The 24,424-nt window shown below is 39.1% G+C and overlaps 1 protein-coding gene across 1 annotated transcript in view; it reads right to left on the bottom strand.

The window, feature by feature from the left end:
- nemf (nuclear export mediator factor) overlaps positions 1-24,424 on the bottom strand; it is a 66,299-nt gene that overhangs the window by 23,474 nt on the left and 18,401 nt on the right. The window contains exons 9-19 of the mRNA XM_078234145.1: positions 23,271-23,341; positions 23,113-23,188; positions 20,844-20,906; positions 19,395-19,472; positions 16,139-16,347; positions 10,183-10,371; positions 8,175-8,238; positions 7,186-7,274; positions 4,187-4,290; positions 1,111-1,173; positions 906-1,018 (exon numbers count right to left, since the gene is read on the bottom strand). Coding sequence (XP_078090271.1) covers positions 906-1,018; positions 1,111-1,173; positions 4,187-4,290; positions 7,186-7,274; positions 8,175-8,238; positions 10,183-10,371; positions 16,139-16,347; positions 19,395-19,472; positions 20,844-20,906; positions 23,113-23,188; positions 23,271-23,341 — 1,119 coding nt within the window. The remainder of the gene's footprint in view (positions 1-905; positions 1,019-1,110; positions 1,174-4,186; positions 4,291-7,185; positions 7,275-8,174; positions 8,239-10,182; positions 10,372-16,138; positions 16,348-19,394; positions 19,473-20,843; positions 20,907-23,112; positions 23,189-23,270; positions 23,342-24,424) is intronic.

The following is a 24,424-nucleotide window of genomic DNA, read 5'->3' as shown; positions in this document are numbered from 1 at the left end:
GTGGAAGATACTTAAACAGATTTTAAAAGCAATTTTAAAATATGAAACACAAGACATAACTAATAAATGGTACAATCATACAATTTGGTCTTTACACATGCTAATACTGATTCCTGATAACTGGGCCCTCACTACACAGAATTCTTAACTTGGCCAGGACTACTGCAACATTTAAAAAATGAAAAAAAGTAAAAATAATTTGCAGGCGTTTGTTTTGCACAGAATAATTACTAAATAAATCGTATTTTGATAAATTAAACATCTTCACTAACATAATGGTAAATTTTCTTCTTCATCACCTAAGGCATATTTGTGAATTGCCTATTCAATTTTTATGCCATTGGTATCAATAGGTAGACAATTAGCTCTGTCACATTCCTGACCAGAGGGTGAAAAGGAAAATGTGCCCCACGATATTTAAATCACTGTGTCAGCCATGGCTCACATATGGTCACGACCTCACCTGAATCAAAAGCTTATGGGATCAAGTTCCACTCAAGAGATTTAAGCATTCAGGAAATGCAGCAGCACTGCTAAGGTACCATCTATTGGAGGAGACGTTAAACTGTCTTAAGTGGATGTAAAAGATCACTACTTGAAAAAAAAAGCAGGAGAGATCTCCCCAATGCTTTGGTCAATAGTTATCAGCAACATTACTAAATAAGATTATCAAATCTTATTGTATGTATACTGTTGCATTTCCTACATTCCAACAGTGACTACACTTCAAACGTTATTCAGTGGCTGGAGACCATTTTGTGATTTCTGAAAGGAACCATTAAAGTGAAAGTCCTTTTCTTTCCATTATACTGAAACGGTTAACGATGATTTTTAACTACTGATGTCTAATCTGGGAATTTCAGCAGCGCAATGTTGCAAAATAAAACTCCATTGTGGCTGATTACCTGATTATGATAGACCCACCAAGCACTAGTAATTACACGTGCTTCCCATGCAGCACTGTAACAAACAGCCATTGTGCCAGCTTCTGTCAATGTACGTGGAGGAATCGGCTCCCCTGCATATAAAGAAGAATTTCAATAAGGCTGTTCATGAAAAAAAAAAGTAGCAGAAAGATCAGTTGCAACATTGAATAGTAAATGAATAAACCTTTTTGGTTCTTGATAACACAGCTGGTGGCTCCATGCAGGTCAGCATGTACATAAATGTCACCTGGAGAACAGGAATCAAAACGTAATCATGATTAAAAAAAGAACCATCATATGAATAAAATGCAAATATAGCTGCGCCTCAGTATCCCTAGTTACAGGAAAATGCGAAAATGGTTAGAGTTCCAGATGATTACTATTCAGTGAATGCCAATGGAGCATGTACACAGACACACACACATTTATATGTATATAGGATAACACTTAGTTTAATGCACTTTGGTTCTGAATAATTAATCAATACTTACCATTTTATAGAAGAATAATAGCTAGAGACAGGTTTGGGAAGGTGATGGGTGAAAGGAAATCTGTACAATCAGTTGATATACAGGATTATACAGATTTCTCAGAAATCTGACAGGTCCACATTTAATTTCCTGGAACTCCAGGAGATTCGTACAAGCTTGTTGAAATCAGAAAAGGCACAGATTATCACATTTAAACAAGCAGTCAATGCTTTCAGAAGAGGTGGCACAGGGAGAAAAAAATCCTTCTCAAAGCACTTGAAATACAAAAATGAGGAAGCAATGCTTCAGCTCGACAGAGTCAAACCCCATCGTGGAATTGCATTCAGGTTTGGGTACCAAACCTCATGACTCACCAAATGAGGTCAGAGCTTAAAAAATTTAAATCATGCAAAGAGTCTGCATCAACTTAATTTACAAATATCACCTGTATTTCCTTGAGTTTCGAGGAATGATCTAATCAAAGCATTTAAATGATAAAATGATTTAATAGAGTTGATACAGCGAAACTGCTTCCTCTAGTGAGGATGGTGGTGTTGTGGCAATGTCACTGGACCAGTAATCCAGAGGTCCAGGCTAAAGTTCTGGAAAGATGGGATTAAATCTCACAATGGAAGCTGGTGGAATTTAAATTCAATGAATAAATCTGAAATATAAAGCTAGTCTCAGTGACCAAGACAAATGTATCAATTTCTCCAAACACCTTTCTGGTTCACTAATATCCTTTAGGGAAGGAAACCTGACGTCCTTACCTGGCCTGGCCTACATGTGACTCCAGACCCATAGCAATGTGGTTGACTCTTAATTGCCCTCTGAAATAGCCAAGCAAGCCACTGGGCTCAAGGGCAATTAAGGATGGTCTTGACAGTGAAGCCCACATTCCAAGGAAGAATTTTTAAAAAGGAACCCCGAAAAAGGGAGCAAAATTTTAAAATTAGAGCTATTAATAAGAGTGAAATCAGGAAGTACTTTTCTACACAAAGTGTATGGGAAATCTGGAACTTTTTCCCTGAAAAGGTTGTGGATGTTGAGTCAATTGAAACTTTCAAGACTGAAAATGATTTTATTTTAGGTGAGGTTCAGGTGAAATAAAGCAACAGTAGACAAATGGAACTGAGTTACAGATTGGCCATGAACTAGTGAAATAGCAGAACAGGTCGAATTGGCTTCTCTGTTCCAATGGCTTCTCTGTTCCAATGCCCAGATGTTATAAAAGACTTGTAAATACTAAAGATTAAAGGTAAATTGCCGTAGTCCCAAATGATCATAGGGTGCTGTACCATTAGGGGAGGGAAGAGCTGACTGGTGGTGATCTAACCTGAGGATCATCGCACCTCAGGCAGGGGGCAAGGTTGAGAGGGTGGGTCATTATGAATAACCTCAGCCAGTACAGGAATTAAACCTGTTGGCATCGCTCTGAGTCATTAGCCAGCTCTTCAGCCAACTGAGTTAGACTCTCAGGGCCATTTGGTGAAGCAAGGCTCAAGAGAACTCCTGGGGAGCTGAGGTGGCAGAAGATTGCTGGTTCCTTGCTGGAGAAGGTTAGTGCTCAGAGAAGCCCCACGAGTCATTCGTAGTTCAGTGCAGCCAGAGCATTGGAGTTCAGAGAGACCCAGGAGCAGCACCAGCTTAGTGAAGCTAGTGGTTAGCAAAAGAGCTGGAATTGTTTTGGTAATTAGAGGTGAGAGTTCAGCTTTGTGAATACCGAGGAATGCAGTCTCAGGAGAAGAGATTGAACAATTGGGAAGTGAGCAGTCGTCAAGGCAGTCTGAGTCAGAATGGCTCAAAGGAATTTAAAGGCTAGAATCATAGAAACCCTACAGTGCAGAAGGAGGAGGCCATTCGCTCTATTGAATCTGCACCGACAATAATCCAACCTAGGCCCTATCCCCGTAACCCCATATATTTACTCCGCTAATCCCTCTAACCTACATATCCTGGGAGTCTAAGCGGCAATTTAGCACGGCCAATACACTTAACCCTCACATCTTTGGACTGTGGGAGGAAACCAGAGCACCCAGAGGAAACCTATGCAGACATGGGGAAAATGTGCAAATTCCATACAGACAGTGACCCAATTCAGGAATCGAACCCAGGTCCCTGGAGCTGTGAGGCAGCAGTGCTAACCACTGTGCCACCGTGCCACCCCTTGGGGCTAGATCTTCAAAAGCATGGCATTGAAATCTCTGGTGAGAAAGACAGTGTTTAGCAAGATTTTGGTGACTCTCAGTGGACACTCAGGTCTTGGGAAGAGGGATGTGTGGAGAGGGGGGGGTGGGGGTTGCCGGCCGACAAAACGATAGGATCCATCTCGGTTGCACCTGCTATTTAAAAGGTGCTTGGTGGTGTGGTGCAACCACAGTTTGTCATTCGTATTTACTTCATATTAATTCTGAATGTTAAAATAAAAGATAGATTGAAGAGCATTTTACTTTTCTGACTTTGTATGGTAGTTTATTTTTTAATGTAAATTTAAGAGTTACGTCAAGAAAAACATCTCCATTCAGTGCCTGATCATCTACAGAGCTATGTAACACAGACAAGAACACTATTCAAAATTAGATGGCTTGGTGGGAGAACTAATTTATTGGACAAATGAGCTTTGACGTGCAATTCAAACTCCTCCTTTCCAGAAGTTTAAACAAGTTAACTTAATTCCCTGCCGGTTTTACATTATGCATCAACCATCAACCAGGCAGAAATGTGTGTTAATAAATGTGGATGCGAAAAATATTAGTCTCTGGGAAAAGAAAATAAGCAATACAGACAAACCTGATTTCAGATATCGTTTGACAATCAATTCATTTTGCTGCTGATCTCGACCTGCTATTACGAGGTAGTTTTCGCTGCTGATGAACCACAAGAATTTCTCAAACCTACCAAAGAAAACAAACTACGGATAATTAACCACAATAAATTAAAATCTTTTTCTCTCAGCTTTCAGGTTGGTCATTATAACAGACAAATCGGAAAGCTAATAGCAATTCTTATATATCCCAGAGTTAAAAAGATTCACTACAAATTTATAAAGATAATGTTTCAAACATAAGTGTTAAATATACCTTCCAACATAATTTAGAAATTGACAAAACCTGACATATTCATATGCACTACTCAATTTTAAAAATACACGACATCTAGAATAAATCATAACTGCAGTTTAAAAATAAAAACACTGAAAATAAATTCAATTTATGGACTTCAAACCGATGACTGGCATCTGTATTGTATCTAGTCTAATAACACTGGGCTCAATTTAACAGGACTTGTCAAGGAACTTGACAAAAGCGGCCCACAAAGATTAAGCGATCTCTATGGTGTGGATTTCCCTTTTCTCAATGTCAGTTTGCAAATGGTGTGATGTCAAGGGGGCCCTCAGGAGTCCTCCAACAACATGGTACCATTAAGTAGGCTAAGCAATGAATCACATTAAAGTATGCTCACAGACAGCAAACTACAAAGTAAAACGCAAATGATATTTTGTTTTATTAAACAAAAGGTGGGAATGCGCACATGGGATTACTTAAAATATCAAACTACGAAAAGAAATATCTTAAATATGTGAATTATCATAATGGAGAATTTTGATATTTCAAAAATATAAAATTATCTTTTCAGGGCCAATGAGGTGGTTCCGCAGTGATTATGGACTTAGTACACAGTTATAAACCCAGCTATACCTTATTCAATAAGATACCACCTATTCAAAGGTGTTTACAGGAAGACTAACAGCATAGAAGATCAAGTTTTTAGTGATTTCTACTTGATTGCACATCCTATGGGAAACATAAAATCAGTGACACAACTTCTAGATTTCGGTGTTTCAATGAAAGCTAACAGTTTTGCAGTCATCACTACTGCAAATTGGGCCATTCTTAACTGAATTCCAGCACATGCTATTACAAAATGTAGTCTCCCAAGTTCAATAAGAATGAAAAGATTTGTTCATTCATTATAAGTTTCCCTAGAAGAAATTATGAGAAACAAAAAAAACCAAAGTGCTACACCAATGACATACGATTCTGTACATCATTAATTTAAAAATTGCTTCAATATTTATTGACTTTGTTACACTGCTTCACCTCAACTACATCTAGTGTACTCATGTACAAAAACATCCTTCAGGGATTTAGTAGTGTTGCGTATGAGCAGATCATGCTTTCATTTCTCACACCCAGGTTTGAACCTGGTCCAATTAGTCATTTGCTAGTACAGAAATTGAGTATTGCTGAAAAAAATATATTTTGTGAAAATTTTTCATCTTGCACTCATCAGGACAATCACAAAAATACCATAAACAGGGGAAATAACTATATACTGTACTAGAGTGCTGATTAATTGGCAAGTGGACTTTGATTGGTAGAGGCGTTGCCATGAGAATGTCCCAGTTAATGGCAACTGACAGTTAACTGCCAAGCATTGTTTGAAAATTTAAACCAGGCAGCATGATTCTGATCGATCAAGGAATTGCCCTGAGGAATGAACCAGAAAATGATCATTACATATTTTGATTAGCTGGAACAGGCACAACGTATGCATATGTTCTTTCTGTCTTCAAAGAACAGGGCACTGTGCATTAATAAATGTAGCTTCCAGTATACGGAAATGCACCACACTGTGAGACCGTCAATCTTAACTTTATTGTCGGCGTACGTTTTAGTACACTGAGGATTATTTAGCAACTGTTGTCCAATCGCAGAATTACATCTAATGTTGGACACTGTATTTTGAGTTTTGCAAGCACGGGCTCGGTATAGTCTGTAGCTTGCCCACTGCAAACAGCGGAAGGGACATGCTGTTTGATGCAATCCACCAGTCTTTGGGACATACAGCCTACATACTTAGCATCACACTGGCACTGAAATGCTTGGTAGTTAACTGTCAGTCAGAACCAACTGAACATTATGCACCAACATATTATGATGTTAATTAAAGAAATTTTAAAAATACTGGTGCTTAGGAGGTGCCGTCCTGATCACAAAACAAATTCATTATTATACACTTATGTCCCACTACTGCGATAGCAGGTACATAAGTGGGAGTCAACTTCTGTGCAAAATAAGGCAAGAATGATTAAAGCAGCAACTTATACCACTGAACCCAAGAAAATAAATGCCAGCAGACTGAAAATCACAACTCTGATGTGTGAAATGTCACATTAATGCAGGGGTGGGGCGGATTGTAGGTGTTCATCATCTGAAATTGGACCAATCAAAGGGAACTTTGTACTGAAGCAAACCTTGTTACATGTTTGATGCCAATACAAAATGCGTGAAAGAGGAAACCATTCATTTCTCATCAAAATTATTCCTCATGCTCCTCTGGCATATTGGCTTGATCTCTTTTGTTGACTCCGTCACTCTCCCTTTCCTTTGAAGACGTACCTGACCCTCCCAGACATAGCACTGTGAAGATCAGGAAGTGGCTGTAGATGCTAACCCACATGCTCATTTTTTAATGCACCGCAATAACCCAAAAATCCAAATATAAAACGCGATTAAACCATTATGAGTTTTTGCTTCACTTGTTTTAACCACGAATGTGAGTTAAATTTTCTTGGTTAATTTACCTAAATCCATCACTCATTCTCAGTCAATTGTTACCAGTCATGTTGGTGATATTCTAAGTCTATCTTAACCAGAGCCACCTACTGTTACTCTAGCCCATTTAATGACCAAATTATCAAAATTAGAAGTAGTGTGCAGAGGCGGATTAGTCCAATTCAGCAAGCGCTCATTCTACCCGTATATAATACATACCACACAACCTACCAATACACTTTTCGTGCCTTCTGAATTGTAATGACTGTCTGAACTTCTTTTAGTGTTTTTTTGGTCTTCTTTTCTGCTGATTTAAATGCCTGAAAGAAAAACAAATCAAGAATAAATTAATAAAAATGGGTTTAAGTTAGAGATTTTAAAAAAAAAGTTAACTGATTTAATTTAGTCATTTTGAATCTGAAATCTGCAGTACAAGTAGATATCAGTTTATAATCAGTTAGAATAATGAAATTAAAACAAATAAATTCCAACCAAATGAGATACATTCTGGAATCCTGAAGAAAATTAAAAAGATATGGATAATGTTCTGGGTAATATATCTTTAAGGAGCATCATAAACACAGAAGTGGTTCCCGAAATCAAGAGGTTATCTCACATTATCCTAATATTTAAAAAGGAGCAAGATGTTCATAGAACAATCAAGGGTGAACAAGAAGCCCTTAATTGAAGTCAAAATTAAATTCTCTGGCACTAGTGACAGAGAACAAGATTAAAAATAAAATCTCTATTCTTAACCCCACCCCCCCCATTTATTTTTTTTATTCACAGATGAATGGAGAGGCAGCATTTGAAGGCACCTTCTTGCCGTACAGAAAGAAAATAAAATCAAAACTGAAATTAACACTAGGCCACTCTCATGCACTACATGGCAATCCAAAATTGGCAGAAGTTCATGGGCTAGATCGCTAGCCCACGAACCACAAGGATCGATAGCTCAGTAAAATCTAAACCATAAAAAAGGGGAGAGAAATACAGTGTTGACTTTCTAAAAACCAGTGAGAGAAATTAATTGCACTGCCCCGCTTCTTGCTTTTCACAGCGTTGCTACAGACACGATGAGGGAGAAATTCAATAGAAGTAGCACTACACAGGCATATGCTGATTTCCAGGTCGGGCAACACCACAAGGCCAATACATATGCAGCCTGGGCACCATTCTTCAGTGATAACGTTTGTCTTTCAATGTAGAATATTTCCTACCTTTTCTGCAGCTTCAACTGTTTTCTTTTCCTTCTTTGCTGCATTTCGTTTGTGATCGTAGTATCTGCACCAAAATATCATTTGAAAAACAAAACGCTTAAAACATAGTTAAACATATTAACGATCAGCTGCAATTAAATTTAGAAACAACCGGCATTAGAATAACTTGACCCAACTTTTGTATGTGCCCTTTTTCATTACGGGATGGTTTTTTTTTATAACTGCATTCTTCAATTATTATAACTACATTAACCATACGTGCAGCCATTGTGAAATGTTTATTTAACTACAAATTTGTAGCACAAGGTAATTCAGTGGTAATATGTAGGATCAAGCTGATTATTTCATTTATTACTGTCACATGTATTAGTATACAGTGAAAAGTATTGTTTCTTGTGCCCCATACAGACAAAGCATACCATAGATAAAGAAGGAAAGGAGAGAGTGCAGAATATAATGTTACAGTTAGGGTGCAGAGAAAGACCAACTTAATGTGAGGTAGGTCCATTCAAAAATCTGTTGGCAGCAGAGAAGAAGCTGTTCTTGAGTCGGTTGGTACGTGTCCTCAGACTTTTGTATCTTTTTCCTGACGGAAGGTGGAAGAGAGAATGTCCGGAGTGCGTGAGGTCCTTAATTTTGCTGGCTGCTTTTCCCTGGCAGTGGGAAGTGCAGACAGTGTCAATTGGTGGGAGGCTGGTTTGAGTGATAGACTGGGCTTGGTTCACGACCCTTTGTAGTTCCTTGCGGTCTTGGACAGAGCAGGAGCCATACCATGCTGTGATACAACATGAAAGAATGCTTTCTATGGCGCATTTATAAAAGTTGGAGAGAGTCGTAGCAGACATGCCAAATTTCCTTAGTCTTCTGAGAAAGTAGAGGTGTTGGTGGATTTTCTTAACTATAGTGTTGCCATGGAGGGACCAGGACAGGTTGTTGGTGATCTGGACACCTAAAAAATGGAAGCTTTTGACCATTTTTACACATCCCCATTGTCGTAGACAGGAGCACGTTCTCCACTACGTTTCTTGAAGTCGATGACTATGTCCTTCATTTTGTTGACATTGAGGGAGAGATTATTATCGTCGCACCAGTTCACCAGATTCTCTATCTCTTTCTTGTACTCCGTCTCGTCATTGTTTGAAATCAGATCCACTATGGTGGTGTCATCAGCAAACTTGAAAATTGAATTGGAGGGGAATTTGGCCACACAGTCATAGGTGTATAAGGAGTATAATAAGGGGCTGAGGTCACAGCCTTGTGGGGCACCGGTGTTGAGGATGATTGTGGAGGAGGTGTTGTTGCCTATCCTTACTGATTGCCGTCTGTGGGTTAGGAAATTCAGGATCCAGTCGCAGCGGGAGGAGCCGAGCCCCAGGCCACAGAGTTTGGAAATGCATTAGTTGTAGCTTGGAAACTGAGAAAGTAGTGAACACAGACTAGAGACAAAGAAGAATAACGAGCAGGTCACCCCAACCCATGCTTATGCAATTTTTAGTAAGCAATTCAAGCATCTGTGGCAGAGTCTTAACAATTTCCAATTTATCCCTGCTAGTAAAATTGACTGATCCATAGGAACTTTGAGGCAGAGAAAATTACATAAAATTGGGGATTCTTGGTAATTTAATGTATATGGGACCACTTCAGAATGTATAAAATCAAGCTTTACACTTCAGAAGTGTGAAATATTTAAGGTAGCAGTCCATGGTGCATTGTTTGACAATCCTCAAAGCATGACTCAAAGTTTTATAAATTTCTTTATGCTGAAATGAAAGAGACTAGCTCACCATTAATGGTAAGATTATTCATAAAATATTCTACATGTCAGTGATTTCAATAAGAATTGATAAATTATTTAATGAGAAAATCAGATTGTCCAATATAGTTTAAATATTAGAGGCATTTTAAAATTGGAATAAAATACAAATTCAAATTCATAACAACTGTGTTTATATTATCAATTTTGGAGAAAGTATCACAGGTAATTTAGGTTTTCTAGATGAATACCTACTTTTTTGCATTAGCATATGCAGACAGACCAAGATCCACATCCACCAACACTGGTTTGTTTTTTTGTAACATTTTCTTCTGCTGTTGCTTTTTGTCCTTTTTCTTCTTGCCTTTTGTTTGTTCATTTTGAACAGCTTCATCCAGAGTAACGTCATGTTCCTGGTCTTCATCATCAGTTACGTATGGGTTTCTAAACAGAATGCAGAATTAAAATTATATACTGTATACAGGTTCCTGACACAAACTCCACAATAATCCATTGGGCCAGCAGGTGCTGAGGAATGCCAGCATCTGCAAGTTTCCCTCCAAGCCAATCATCCTGACTTGGATATATGTAGCTGTTCCTTCACCAATGCTGGATCAGAATCTTGGAACTCCCTCCCGAAAAGTGCCTTGAGCACACCCAAACCATATTAATTGCACCAGTTCAAGAAAGTGGTGGTTTCTCAAGGGCAATTAGGGATGGGCAACAAATGGTGGACTTGTCAGTAATTCCCAAATCCGATACACGAATAAAAAAAATCCTAGACCATCCCACTTTCCTGTCAAGATATAAGAGGCACAAGGAGACAGAAATAACAAGATAGGAAGAATATACCAAGATAGAGGTCATTTTTTCGGTCCCGCCCGCTGCAGAAATCGTTGCAGACGGGACCATGGCTTTCATCTGTAAGTAACTGGCTCCTTAAAAAGGCACAACTATTTAACAAATTGCCTTGGCAGGAATAATGATTGGGCTGGTAAACAGGACAACAAATGTCATCAATGCTTTGATAGAACTTTCTATCAAAGGTAGTAGGCACATGGGAACACCGCCATCTCCAAGATACTCCCCAAGTCACACAGCGTTAAGACAACTACAACGATTTACATAATGAAATGTGCCAAACAGTTCAGCATTATAATATGAAGTCACTGATCCACATAAGGAGAATTAGGACAGATGATTAAAAGCTTGGTCAAAATAAGTAATTTTAAAGAGTGTCTTAAAGGAAGAAAGTAAGGCAGAGATGCAGAGAGATATGGGTGGGGGCGGGGGGTGGAGGTATTCCAGAGTTTAGGGCCTAGGTACAGCCAATGGTGTAGTAATTAAAATAGGGAATGCACAGCAGGGCAGAATAAAAGAGAAGTGCAGATATCTCAGAGGGCTGTGGGGTTGGAGGAGATTGCAGATATAGAGAATGGCAAGGCCATGGAAGCATTTGAAAAACAAGCCTGAAAATTTTAAAATCAGGACGTTGCTAATGTAGCTCACAAGTACAGGGGTGAAGGGAAATGGGACTTGGTGGGAGTTAAGACATGAGCAGCAGGGTTTATGATCTCAAGTTTACGGAGGGTAGAATGTGGGACTCCAACCAGAAATGCATTGGAATAGTCAAGCTTAGAAGTAGTGAAGACGTGAATGCGGTTTCAGCAGCAGATTACAGGGGTGAAGTTGGGCAATAAGCTGAAAATAGTGGTCTTAAAGATGGAAAGAAAAAATATGAGATTGGAAGCTAACCTTGGGATCAAATAAGACACCAAGATTGTGAGCAAAATTGGTTTACTCTCAAACTGTTGATGGAGGAGGGATGTAGTCAGTAGCTAGGGAACAGTGTTTGGAGTTATGTCCAAAAATAACAACTTCATTCTTCTCATTACTTAATTGGAGGATTTCTGTTCATCCAGAAACAGATGCTGGATAAGCAGTCTGATAGTTCAGCAACGGTGGAAGACTTGAGAGAGGTGGTGGCAAGGTCAAACTGATTGTCGTCAGCATACATGTGGAAATTAATACTGTGCCTTCATATATCGCCAAGAGACCGCATGTAGATGAGAAAGATCCTTGGGGATGTAAGATTTCAATAATATAACAAATTTAGAATTTTAGATGAACTAGGACTAACACTTGGGATTTCATGTTTGCCACACTTTAAATAGACTAGCTCAAGTTCTTGCCTGCTGGAGGAGAGGCAATTAGTTAAAAACAGGCTGCTCGCACAATTTGCAGCTGTGAGGCAGTTTATATCAGCTGGAAATGCTAGTTGTGTGTGAAGAATGTACTGACAAGGACCTGAAGTTACAGCATTTCCTTTGTTTAAAATTCACACACAAGGTTTCCCAAGAAATGACGGTTCAATTCTCAGCATGAATCCCTCACTATAGTGATACAAGATAGGTGCTGCTAGTTTAACACATATACATTTCAATTAAAATAGTCTTCCAAAACCTTGATTAATTAAATATATCAACAGAGTAAGTCATTTATCATTTAGGAAGACATCTACTTTGCTTATCTCTCCTGTGCCACACAGCTAACATCTGATACTGAGGAGTCCCAGGGTATGCTTCAGCAAGTTCCCATACTTATGCAAAAGCCAACCAGCCCACAATTTGTGATAAGAATGTAACATGGTTTATGTCACTTGTCCTTTAATTCATGTAACTCCATAGATGTCACTGAATAAAAAGAATGAGCATCTGCCTCTCAAACACTGACTACATGACTTCAGCAATGAAGGTGGAGAGAGAAGTATGGCCTCACTTTAAATTAATTGAAGAGTTAATATGACCTTGTATGACACAAGGAACCTCAGAATTAAGGATAAATATCCAAGGTTTCAAGACATCGTTGGCACAGTCGCACCACCTTTCCAATGGTGACAACTCTCCTAAGACACAGCTCAACACTGAATCAGGACAGAGACAAAAACTTTGCTTGTACTGTCAGCACCTAAGGGAATCCAGACTCCCAGGAGGGAGAGGAATATTCTTGCTGACTTTACTGCCTTTTGTTAATTATATTTACCATTACTGCTTAATAAATTCCTACCTTGCCTTTCTCACTTGATTGTATCTTGTCGGCCAGCTCAGTGAGACCCACACAAATTATGGATTTGGGATACGAAGTTAAATTAACTAAAGTTACCAGCAGCCTAAATTTTAATCAGATTCTAATTCTTACAGTAAGGTGGGAAGTAACCACACTTGGGCAGATGAGAAAGCATTGCTAGTGATACTCTGGTTACAATAAGGTAGATAACAATGTAACCATGTGTGAGTAGTTCCACCCAGCTGGATAAGTGGGCAGGCTTTGGAGGAGGATGATCTGGTCAACTTTATCAAAGGCTGCAGATAGGTCAAGAAGGATAAGGAGAAGTTTACCTAGGTCATAGTCACATAGGATGGCATGTGATTTTGCCGAGTGCTAATTTGGCAGGAGCAGAAATCTGATTGGAGGGATATATTCTGGACAATATATCACCATTCCTCCAAAGATGATGGATCAAAATCCTAGAATTCCCTACCCAACAGCACCGTGGGAACAGACTACTAAGCTTCAAGAACTCAAGTGCAGTTAAAGATAGACAATACAAGCGGGCCTTGCCAGTGATACCCACATCCTGTGAATGATTTAAAAATGTAAGTGCACAATGCTTTGTTTGGTCTGCCCAAACACCGAATTCTGTTCTGGTCATCAGGTCACAATGGAAATATTTATGTGACAGAGGCCCTGTGGGAGGGAGTCATATGGTTGTTCCCAGTGTCACAGGTCTGTGTTATTAGGAAACACTGGGAAACAATCTTCTAGTTTGGAAAGGAAGGAGCTGAAAGATGATCTATATAGACATACAAGACAACAATGGAAATAGACCAATGGCCAATTCTTGCCTTAGGTACATAACACATGTAATATTAAACACTTAAAGAGATTGATGTATTCCCTAACATTTAACCTTACAATGTTGTCAATTGGGTGATCACAATATGTTGATAAAGCAGCAGTTATACATCTGTCTCTGATGCCATCTTTAAAGCTCTGGTTATTAGAAATGAGTCATTTTAATCAAATCGGTTTGGTTTGTGTAACTGCAAATATACTTTGGACCGGCTAATGTAGAATGATTCAAAGGTCAGCTAAATTTAAATCACCTCCAATCTTTGACATATGTGGCTGAAATCCAGCTCAGGAGAATTATTAATTTGATTGCTCATATGGGGTTTAGGTTGAATGTCAGCAATTCTATGAGTATATTTCATACATACAGATATGTTCTACAATCTACATAGACATCTTACACAACCTTTGCACCACAATTCCAAAGCCTATTAGTTTATTCAACAAGTTATAGTGGGACAAAAAGCACAGAAACCAAACTAAAGGCATCATACGTAGATTACTGACCCCAACAATTCGGGTGCATGTAACAATGTGCTGTTGTCAGGTTTTTAAAAAAATGTATGCAAGAGTTTTAAGGTCTCTTTAACAAAAGCCTAAATGACATTTCCAGTGGGACATTTTTCCATTCAAATGTAATTAAGGCTCATCATAAAATAATTTAACAGGGGCATTTCATTCTTTACACCACAAATCTGAACTTTACAGTGTTATAGTCACACATTTATATATTTGCTGCAAACTGTCTTAAAAAATAATTTCATAAACAGCTCAAACACTTGTTTGTCTCAAATGTAAATGTTAGTATTTTGTCGATCCCATAAATTATCAGAATACAAAGAGTCATTCACCTTGAGAATTTGAACAACCACCTACACATCATCAGGTATTTATTGTACTATTATCTGCCAATTTACCATAAATTTGGATGAGATAAAACATCATTTTTTCAGAATTACAAAATAACAAATGTTTAAACTATTTTTTGCGTTTAAATCCTTCTTCAAAATATAGTACATATATTTAACCATAGTACATATCTTTAATATATAGTACATATATATATAGTAATATATAGTACATATCTTTAATATATAGAACATAGAACAGTACAGCACAGAACAGGCCCTTCGGCCCACGATGTTGTGCCGAGCTTTATCTGAAACCAAGATCAAGCTATCCCACTCCCTATCATCCTGGTGTGCTCCATGTGCCTATCCAATAACCGCTTAAATGTTCCTAAAGTGTCTGACTCCACTATCACTGCAGGCAGTCCATTCCACACCCCAACCACTCTCTGCGTAAAGAACCTACCTCTGATATCCTTCCTATATCTCCCACCATGAACCCTATAGTTATGCCCCCTTGTAATAGCTCCATCCACCCGAGGAAATAGTCTTTGAACGTTCACTCGATCTATCCCCTTCATCATTTCATAAACCTCTATTAAGTCTCCCCTCAGCCTCCTCCGCTCCAGAGAGAACAGCCCCAGCTCCCTCAACCTTTCCTCATAAGACCTACCCTCCAAACCAGGCAGCATCCTGGTAAATCTCCTCTGCACTCTTTCCAGCGCTTCCACATCCTTCTTATAGTGAGATGACCAGAACTGCACACAATATTCCAAATGTGGTCTCACCAAGGTCCTGTACAGTTGCAGCATAACCCCACGGCTCTTAAACTCCAACCCCCTGTTAATAAAAGCTAACACACTATAGGCCTTCTTCACAGCTCTACCCACTTGAGTGGCAACCTTTAGAGATCTGTGGATATGGACCCCAAGATCTCGCTGTTCCTCCACAGTCTTCAGAACCCTACCTTTGACCCTGTAATCCACATTTAAATTAGTCCTACCAAAATGAATCACCTCAGATTTATCAGGGTTAAACTCCATTTGCCATTTTTCAGCCCAGCTTTACATCCTATCTATGTCTCTTTGCAGCCTACAACAGCCCTCCACCTCATCCACTACTCCACCAATCTTGGTGTCATCAGCAAATTTACTGATCCACCCTTCAGCCCCCTCCTCTAAGTCATTAATAAAAATCACAAAGAGCAGAGGACCAAGCACTGATCCCTGCGGCACTCCGCTAGCAACCTGCCTCCAGTCCAAAAATTTTCCATCCACCACCACCCTCTGTCTTCGATCAGATAGCCAGTTACCTATCCAATCAGCCAACTTTCCCTATAGTACATATCTATATAGTACATATATATATATATATAGTACATATCTTTAATATATAGTACATATCTTTAACTATATTTCTTAGATTAAGATTGATGAAAGTAAAAAGCTTACTTCAACAACATTGTGATATGATTGGTGTCTAGCTTCAGCTCTTTTATGGCACAAGCTACAGCATCTTCTTGTTCCTGTGCTTCTTTTACAATGCTCCCAATTTCTGTCCAGTCAATCTGATTGGCTAAGGCACTGCGTATCACTTGAATAGCTTTATCAACAATGTTCAAATTGATTTCAATTAGCTCTCCCTTAATCTTATCGTATTCCTATTGAAAGAGAAACATAGATAAAAAATTAATTTTAATTTTATAATATTGTAAATGTAGACACATACATAAATATCACTTTTAACAATGCGCCAAGACACTTCAGTGGTATAATTAAAAGAAATGTCTCCAACCAAAGAAAAATACATTCAGGGGAAAACCAAAAGCTTGGTCAAAGAAGTTGATTTTGAGGAGTGTCATAAAAGAGAGAGATTTGAGGAGCAGAGAGAACAAATTTCAGAGCACTGAACCGTGGCAGAGTACCTGGGTGGGATGAAGGGGGGGGGCGTGGATCAAAGATTTGAAGCAATATAAACAAAAGGGTCAGAATATTAAATTTGAGGCATCGGGGGTAGGAACCAAAGTAGGTCAGCGAGGACCAGTGATGGAACGATAAATCAGCAAATGAAAGGGATGGAAGAACTCATGAAAAGTACAATCACCAGGGAAGTGGTACTGAACAAATTGTTGGAGCTGTGGGTTGACAAGTCCCCAGATCCTGATGGACTTCACCCAAGGGTCTTAAAAGTGGCTAGTATGATAGAAACATAGAAAACTACAGCACAAAACAGGCCCTTCGGCCCCACAAGTTGTGCCGAACATATCCCTACCTTTTAGGCCTACCTATAACCCTCCATCCTATTAAGTCCCATGTACTCATCCAGGAGTCTCTTAAAAGACCCTATTGAGTTTGCCTCCACCACCACTGACGGCAGCCGATTCCACTCGCCCACCACCCTCAGTGAAAAACTTCCCCCTAACATTTCCCCTGTACCTACCCCCCAGCACCTTAAACCTCTCGTAGCAGATGGTTGATGTGTTGGTTTTAATTTTCCCAAAATTCCCTAGACTCAGGGAAGATTCCCTTAGATTGGAAAATAGTGATTGTAACTCTTTTATTCAAAAAGGAAAGGAGACAGAAAGCAGGAAACAACAGGCCAGCTGGTTTAACATCCGTTGTAGAGAAAATGTTAGAAACTATAATTAAAGATGCTATAGTAGGGCACTCAGATAAATTCAAGGTAAATCAGACAAAGTCAACATTGTTTTGAGAGGGAAATCGTGTTTAACCAATTTATTGGGAGTTCTTTGAGGAAGTAACATGCTGTGGGTAAAGGGGAACCAGTGAATCTAACCAGTGAAGGCATTTAATAGGGTGCCACAGAAAATAAAAGGTAATGATGAAGGGAGTATCATATTAGCATGGATAGAAGAATGGCTAGCTAACAGGCAGTAGAGTGTAGGCATAAATGGGCCATTTTCTAGTTGGCAAACTGTAACAAGTAGTGTGCCACAGGGTTCAATGCTGGGGCCTCAACTTTTTACAATTTATATAAATGACTTGGGTGAAAGAACCTAAAGGTATAGTTGCTAAATTTGCTGATGACACGAAAATATATAGAACATAAGGTGACAAAGGGATATAGATAGGTTAAGGGAGTGGACAAAGATTTGGCAAATGGAGTATAATGTGGGAAAATGTGAAATTGTCTATTTTGCAGGAAGAATAAAGAAGCATATTATCTAAATGGTGAGGGCTTGCAGAGCTTAGAAATGTAGAGGGATTGGGTGTTCTTGTGTGTGATTCGCAAAAGGTTAGTTTGCAGGTAGAGCAGGTAATTAGGAAAGCTAATAAAATGTTATCATTTATTGCAAGGGAAATTGAATAGACCTGATGAAGGAGCAGTGCTCTAAAAGCTTGTGATTCCAAATTAATCTGTTGGACTTTAACCTGGTGTTGTGAGACTTCTCAGTTGTAGAGGGCATTGGTAAGAGTAAGTGACCACTTGATTGAAACATACAAGATCCTGAAGGGTAGATGTGGAGAGGATATTTCCTCTCATGGGAGAAGACAGGTGGAAGAGATCTTTGATTTTTTTTTTAGGCAAGGCTATATCGATTTTCTATAGGCAGGGAGTAAAAGATTATTGGGGGCAGGTGGGTATGGGGTTAAAGTCAGCTCAACCATGATCGTACTGAATGACAGAGCAGGCTCAAGGGCTGAGTGGCCTACTCCTGCTCCTAATTCATACGTTCATATGTTAAGTCATGGTAAACATAACCTGGTGTAGGATGATAGAAGCAGCAGCATTTTGGATGAGCTTAGTTTATGGAGAAGGGTGGTCAGAAGAAAACTGGAATAGCCTAGTCAGAAAATAACACAGCATGGATGTGGTTTTCAACAGTACATGGATTAAGATAGGAGAGACATAATGGGCATGATTCTCCATATCAGCAGGGCACCTATGGCGGGATTTGTGCCCAGCGTCCAGCCGATCGCAGCTATCCCAGGCCTTTTTTTTTTAAGCGTAATCAGCCTCATTTTGGAAATCAGCATGAAGTTGATTACAGTATGGGATGGCATCGTCCAGGCTCGCTAATGTTTCCCACCCCATCGGCAGAGGTTCCCACCAGTGGGGATCGTGGATGGTCGCCATAAACGGGAATCAGGTGTGGTCACCCTGCTGGTGGGGACAGAGGCCATTGAGCCCCCTCCCCGCCCAGGAGATCAGGGGCGTGTGAGTGCCCCTTGGACAGTGCCAGCATGACACTTTGGCGATGCCAATGGGGTGGGGGGTGTTGGACTGGCCATACAGAGTGGGGGTTGGGGTGGACATGTGGAGGGAGAGTCACGGAGACTGGTGATTGGGTCATGGAGGCCGGCGATTGGCACACGTGCACTGGCCTGCTCAGCACGATGATTCTGGCCTCTCTGGCAGGTCCACCACTTCTACCGACGTGAATCATGTTACAGACTCTGTGATGCACAGATTCCTGGAGATTCATTCCACTCAGCTCACTCAGAAAATAGGCGGGAAAATCTCCCGTATTCCCGCCCGTTGGGCACTTAGTTTTTTTTGAGAGAATTGCCCCCATAATGTCTTCAATCTAAACCAATAGGAGTTATCCATACAAAATAAAAAATTATGTACACAGTATCCCTTAAGATTACTATTGCTGTATAGATGATAGATTAATGTTCACAGCAGCAAGTTTACAATTAGCCATCATACACTGTACTGTTACAGGTGTATAATTAAGCTTACCTGATTCGCTTGTAAGGCATCTAATCTTTTCTCATGGTCTTTACGAACATTTTCCAATTTCTTCAATGCTTGCTTTTCCTTATAACATGGAATATAAGGCATTATATATATCATGCATTTTGTCCACAGTGATCATCAATGGTACATCTTTTCACTTGGAAAATTGAAATATTTTCAACTCTTTTGAAAACGCTTGTAAACCATGCATTAATCTGCTTACAAGTCAATATAAATTATGTTTTTATACTATTGTTATCAGGGAATAAACTATCGCCCTGCAATTTTGTGGGGTGTTCTAATTTGGTGAGACCCCAGCAGAACTCCGAAGTGCAAAAGAGTAAACAACTAGTTTCAGCCCTTTACACTGTTACCCTCACCAAAATTAGACGAAGAGAATCCCCACGGAATCTCAGAGCCCTAATGTTTGTAGAACCTCAGAATAGCTGGTCTGGTAATGTTCTTCATTTTCTATTTAATGAAACAGTCATAAAAATATTAAATTATGTATTGCATTAATAAAAGTACTGTGAATGCAGCCAAAAGTTCTGATTTTTAAGCCAGAAATAAATTTTGGATGTAAATAGTAAAGTAACAGTCACCATACAATATGCAAGAAGGTTTTAAGTAGGGCAAGGCACAAATAAATTTTAAAAACTTCCAATGGCTTAAAATTTAATAATAAAACAGTAGAACATTCTGGCTGCAATGGTAATGGGAAGAACTATTCTCATTTGAAAGCCACAAAGAGGTACAAATAGCACCTAGCATATTATTGAAAGGGGCTAGATGTGGATAAGTTTGGTTAAATCTTTTTAAAATCACGTAAATTAAAAAAAGACCTGTTTGTTGAATTTAGGAGATTAGAAAACAATTTTAGGAGCAGTACTTTACAGATGAATATTTCAGCATTATGTCCTCAGTCATGTGCCAGGAACAGATGATTAGGGAACTTGATACACAAGGAACACTGGGGTACCAGGAATAACGATGTTACCTCGCTGGGCATTGCACAGTTCTGGCAGAGATGGGAGCGATACTGTAAGGATGGGATACATCTGAAGGGGGAGGGTACTAATTTGCCTGTGGAGGATCATTTTCTTCCCAGGCAGTGAAAAATCAAAAAATCAAAATATTTTTGTCGATGTTATTATGAATGTCCAGTCGTGCTGAAACTATATTGCCGCAAAGATGAATGTAAAGTCATTTAACAAAGTTGGTGAAATTTGATAAGTTATTCTGCACAGAAATGGGCCATTCAGCTCAACTACTCCATAGCAATGTTTATGCACCACTTAAAACTATCTTTATTTAGATTACCAGAGCCAGGAATCCCTTTAACCATGGTAACTGTGTTTTTGACTCTGTAGTTGCAGAGAGAACATCAATAAAATAAATTAAGTAAAATAGTGTGAATTTTTTCAGTGCTTTTTAAAGATAGTGAAACCTTACCTGCTGCAAAGCCTTTAAGTCTATTTTCTGGCTTTCTAATTTTGAGTAAAACTCATCAACTGCCTGAACAAAAAATATATTTTTACAAAATTAGCACAAAAAAAATTAAACACTAATAAGAAACACACAGTAGCATTTATGTTGCTGAGGTTCTATTGTATCAGAGTTGGGTATCCACGATTTCCCCTGCCAAAGTGGTCCTTGAATTTTGGTATCGAATGGATATCACAACCATGCCAAATCCTGCCTTTACACACATTACACATGCACTTGCAAGGGAAGCTGCTCTTTCGTGATTAGGAGAAGAAACTTATTAACCGATGGGTACTGTAGTGTACCTATCTGCATCCTAGCTGACATAAATGAACCCAAACCAGGGATGAACGTGGGACCTTCCTGGTTTGTATGATTTGTCAAAAATCAATTATTTATTATTGGAATAATATTTCTTATGCCGGTTTTTACCACTATAAACTTTATCACAATTGTGCAAAGGATTTTATTTTCATGTAACAGTTACAGATAATTTAAAAGTTTTGACTTTATTTTATATATAATTTATACTTATACTCAAATAAAAGCAAAGCACAAAATTATTCATTCACACTTTATCTTCAACGTTAGGATAGTGAGAGCCTTTCACTAAAGCAATATTTGCAGCTGATCTATTACAGACTGCCGGACACAATTATTAATGTATGCCTCTAATTCTCATTAACCGTTCCGACAGTCCATAACTACAAATGAGACAAAATGCCAGTGATTGTTTTATGTAATTTCTTCTATCAAGCAAAGAGATTACTGCAGGGAACTAAAACATACATCTTCAAATATTACATATAGAAGAGAAAAATTGACTTATCTTTCTACACAAAATACATAAATCCAAGTTATTTTCTTTCTGTTTCTTTATAAAAGCCTATGGTTAGCGGACCAATTTGTGTTAAATTGAAAAATAACTTTAAATATGTTATTGGCAATAAGAAACCATGTTCTCAGTTTTGACTTTTGCTCAGACAGTGCAAGAATATGAACTGGATGTGCCCAACAAAAATGATCATTCAAAAGAAAAGAAATTGAGGCTTTTTTGCATATGTTACAACCAAATAATCCCACATTAAATACAGAACTGCTGTTTAATCACTGATGTCTTTGCCTCCATTTTTATTATAAAAAGCACTCATTATTACTGAAAACACAAGCTATATCAAAACCATATACTAACATCAAACTGAAATGCAAAATCCTGAAAGCACTAGGGGGTATAGGTTTAAGGTGCAAGGGGCAAGGTTTAAAGGAGAGGTACAAGGCAGATTTTTTTTTTTACACAGAACGTAGTGGGAACCTGGAACTCGATGCCGGGGGAGGTAGTGGAAGCGGATACGGTAGTGACTTTTAAGGGGCGTCTTGACAAGTACATGAATAGGATGAGAATAGAGGGATATGGTTCCCAGAAGGATAGGAGGTTTTAGTTAAGTCGGGCAGCTTGGTCGGTGCAGGCTTGGAGGGCCAAAGGGCCTGTTCCTGTGCTGTAATTTTCTTTGTGCTTTGTTCACTAGTAAATAGAAATAGGGCGGCACGGTAGCACAGTGGTTAGCACTGCTGCTTCACAGCTCCAGGGTCCTGGGTTCGATTCCCGGCTCGGGTCACTGTCTGTGTGGAGTTTGCACATTCTCTTCGTGTCTGCGTGGGTTTCCTCCGGGTGCTCCGGTTTCCTCCCACAGTCCAAAGATGTGCGGGTTAGGTTGATTGGCCAGGTTAAAAATTGCCCCTTAGAGTCCTGAGATGCGTAGGTTAGAGGGATTAGCAGGTAAATATGTGGGGGTAGGGCCTGGGTGGGATTGTGGTCGGTGCAGACTCGATGGGCGAATGGCCTCCTTCTGCACTGTAGGGTTTCTATGATCTCTATGAGTGAAGCCGTGCAAGAATACTCAACTTACCACCAAAATCATGTAATTAGGGTACCTTTAAGTTACTGCATTGTTCGTAAGAAGCCTTGTTCCCATGCAACTCAAAAGAGAAAATTCATATAAGTGCTGCCTATTTTTTTCTAGTGGCAGCATGTACTTTTAAATATTACAACAAGGGGTCTGTATGCAAATATTACAACAAGGGCTTCTTCAAAAATCTATCATATTTATTACATGATTAAGAAATAAGTGCAATATATTCATGTCCTATTATTAGGCGTCCTACATCTATGCCTAAATAAGACTGAACATTTTAGAAAGAAACAAAAAGAAAATAAGATCCAGAAGTATATTATTACCTTATCAAACGAGTCAAACACTATACAAGAATAGTTTGTATGTTGTTCAAAAAGAAATGGATGAAATTCCTCATAGCTGTAAAAGACAAAACATTTTTTTCAAACAGACAGTCTAATAGCCCTACAACCGTACTATAATGCAAGAAGTATAGACTTACGTTAGTAACTCTTCAGGTGGCTTGTCTGGATCCAAACTTGGCTTTTTTTCTCGTTTCTGTATTATATAACCCTATCCAAAAATAATTAATACAATTTGTCTATTTCATGGTTATAAAGTAGTTTAAAATTTAAATGGGTGCATGATTTTAAAAATATTTCCTTGAGACACATCTTTTGTTTCTTTACTTGTCCCATTTCCACTCCCTCTGTCCTTGCGCCATTAAATTCTGTAATTTAACCTCTCCTGTCCTCCACCCGAATGGAGGCATTCTTTTTGTTCTTCTTCCTACCCACCCCACTTCCACTTTTTCAAAACCTATTACATTTTAAACTTTTCCCAGTCCTGATGTATGACCACAGACCTGAAACATCTATAAAGATAGTGCTGGATCTGTTGATTTCCAGCATTTTCTGTTTTAATTTCAAATTTGATATAGTGAGCCTTCAACATAAGGATATCTTTGGAACACCTCAGATATTCATGCTTAAATTTTTGTCTTGTGCTACTTGTGAAAATAGGCCATTTTGCTCAATGAGTCTATGTCGGCATTTATTCTCCACAAAAGAAAATAGTGCGAGCCACACTTAGCTGTCCTGTTCTGATACCCCGGTTTCCTTTGTATATCTGTAATTTTACATTGAATGTTGCCATATCCTCAGGTCTCTGTAAAAAGGCCCTTTTCATTCTCTAAATATCTTAGGGGCGATCTTACCAGATTCGCATCTCTCGCGATCTTGCCAGCTCTGGATATTTAAATATTATTAGTGAGTCTCGGATGCAATCGCCCAGGCTTACTTGTCTTAATGACCTCCCCTGGTAGAGGTCCTCACCAGTGAGGATTACATATGGTCCCCATCAATGGGGAGCTAGGATCGCACTCAGCGATTGGGGCGGCAAATCGACCGGGCCAGGGGGTTGGGGGTGATCGGCCAGCGAACAGGTTGAGGGGAAGAACTGACAGATCTCTCTGTTCTGTTGCACATAACACAGGGATCTGTGCATGCATGACAGCACCCTCTTGTGCGAGCAACTAGCTTTCCGGTGAGAATAGACTTCATCCACTTGCTCTATTGACGTGAATCATACTTTGCCTCTTTTTTTGCACTAAGTGCCATAAGATTGAGTCTGAAGGGGGTAGGTACAGGGGTGATG

This window comes from Mustelus asterias, chromosome 18, assembly GCF_964213995.1.
Source record: "Mustelus asterias chromosome 18, sMusAst1.hap1.1, whole genome shotgun sequence".
NCBI classification, from domain to species: Eukaryota; Metazoa; Chordata; class Chondrichthyes; order Carcharhiniformes; family Triakidae; genus Mustelus; species Mustelus asterias.
Note: the sequence above shows the minus strand (reverse complement) of the source record. Positions and strands in the feature narration are given on the sequence as shown.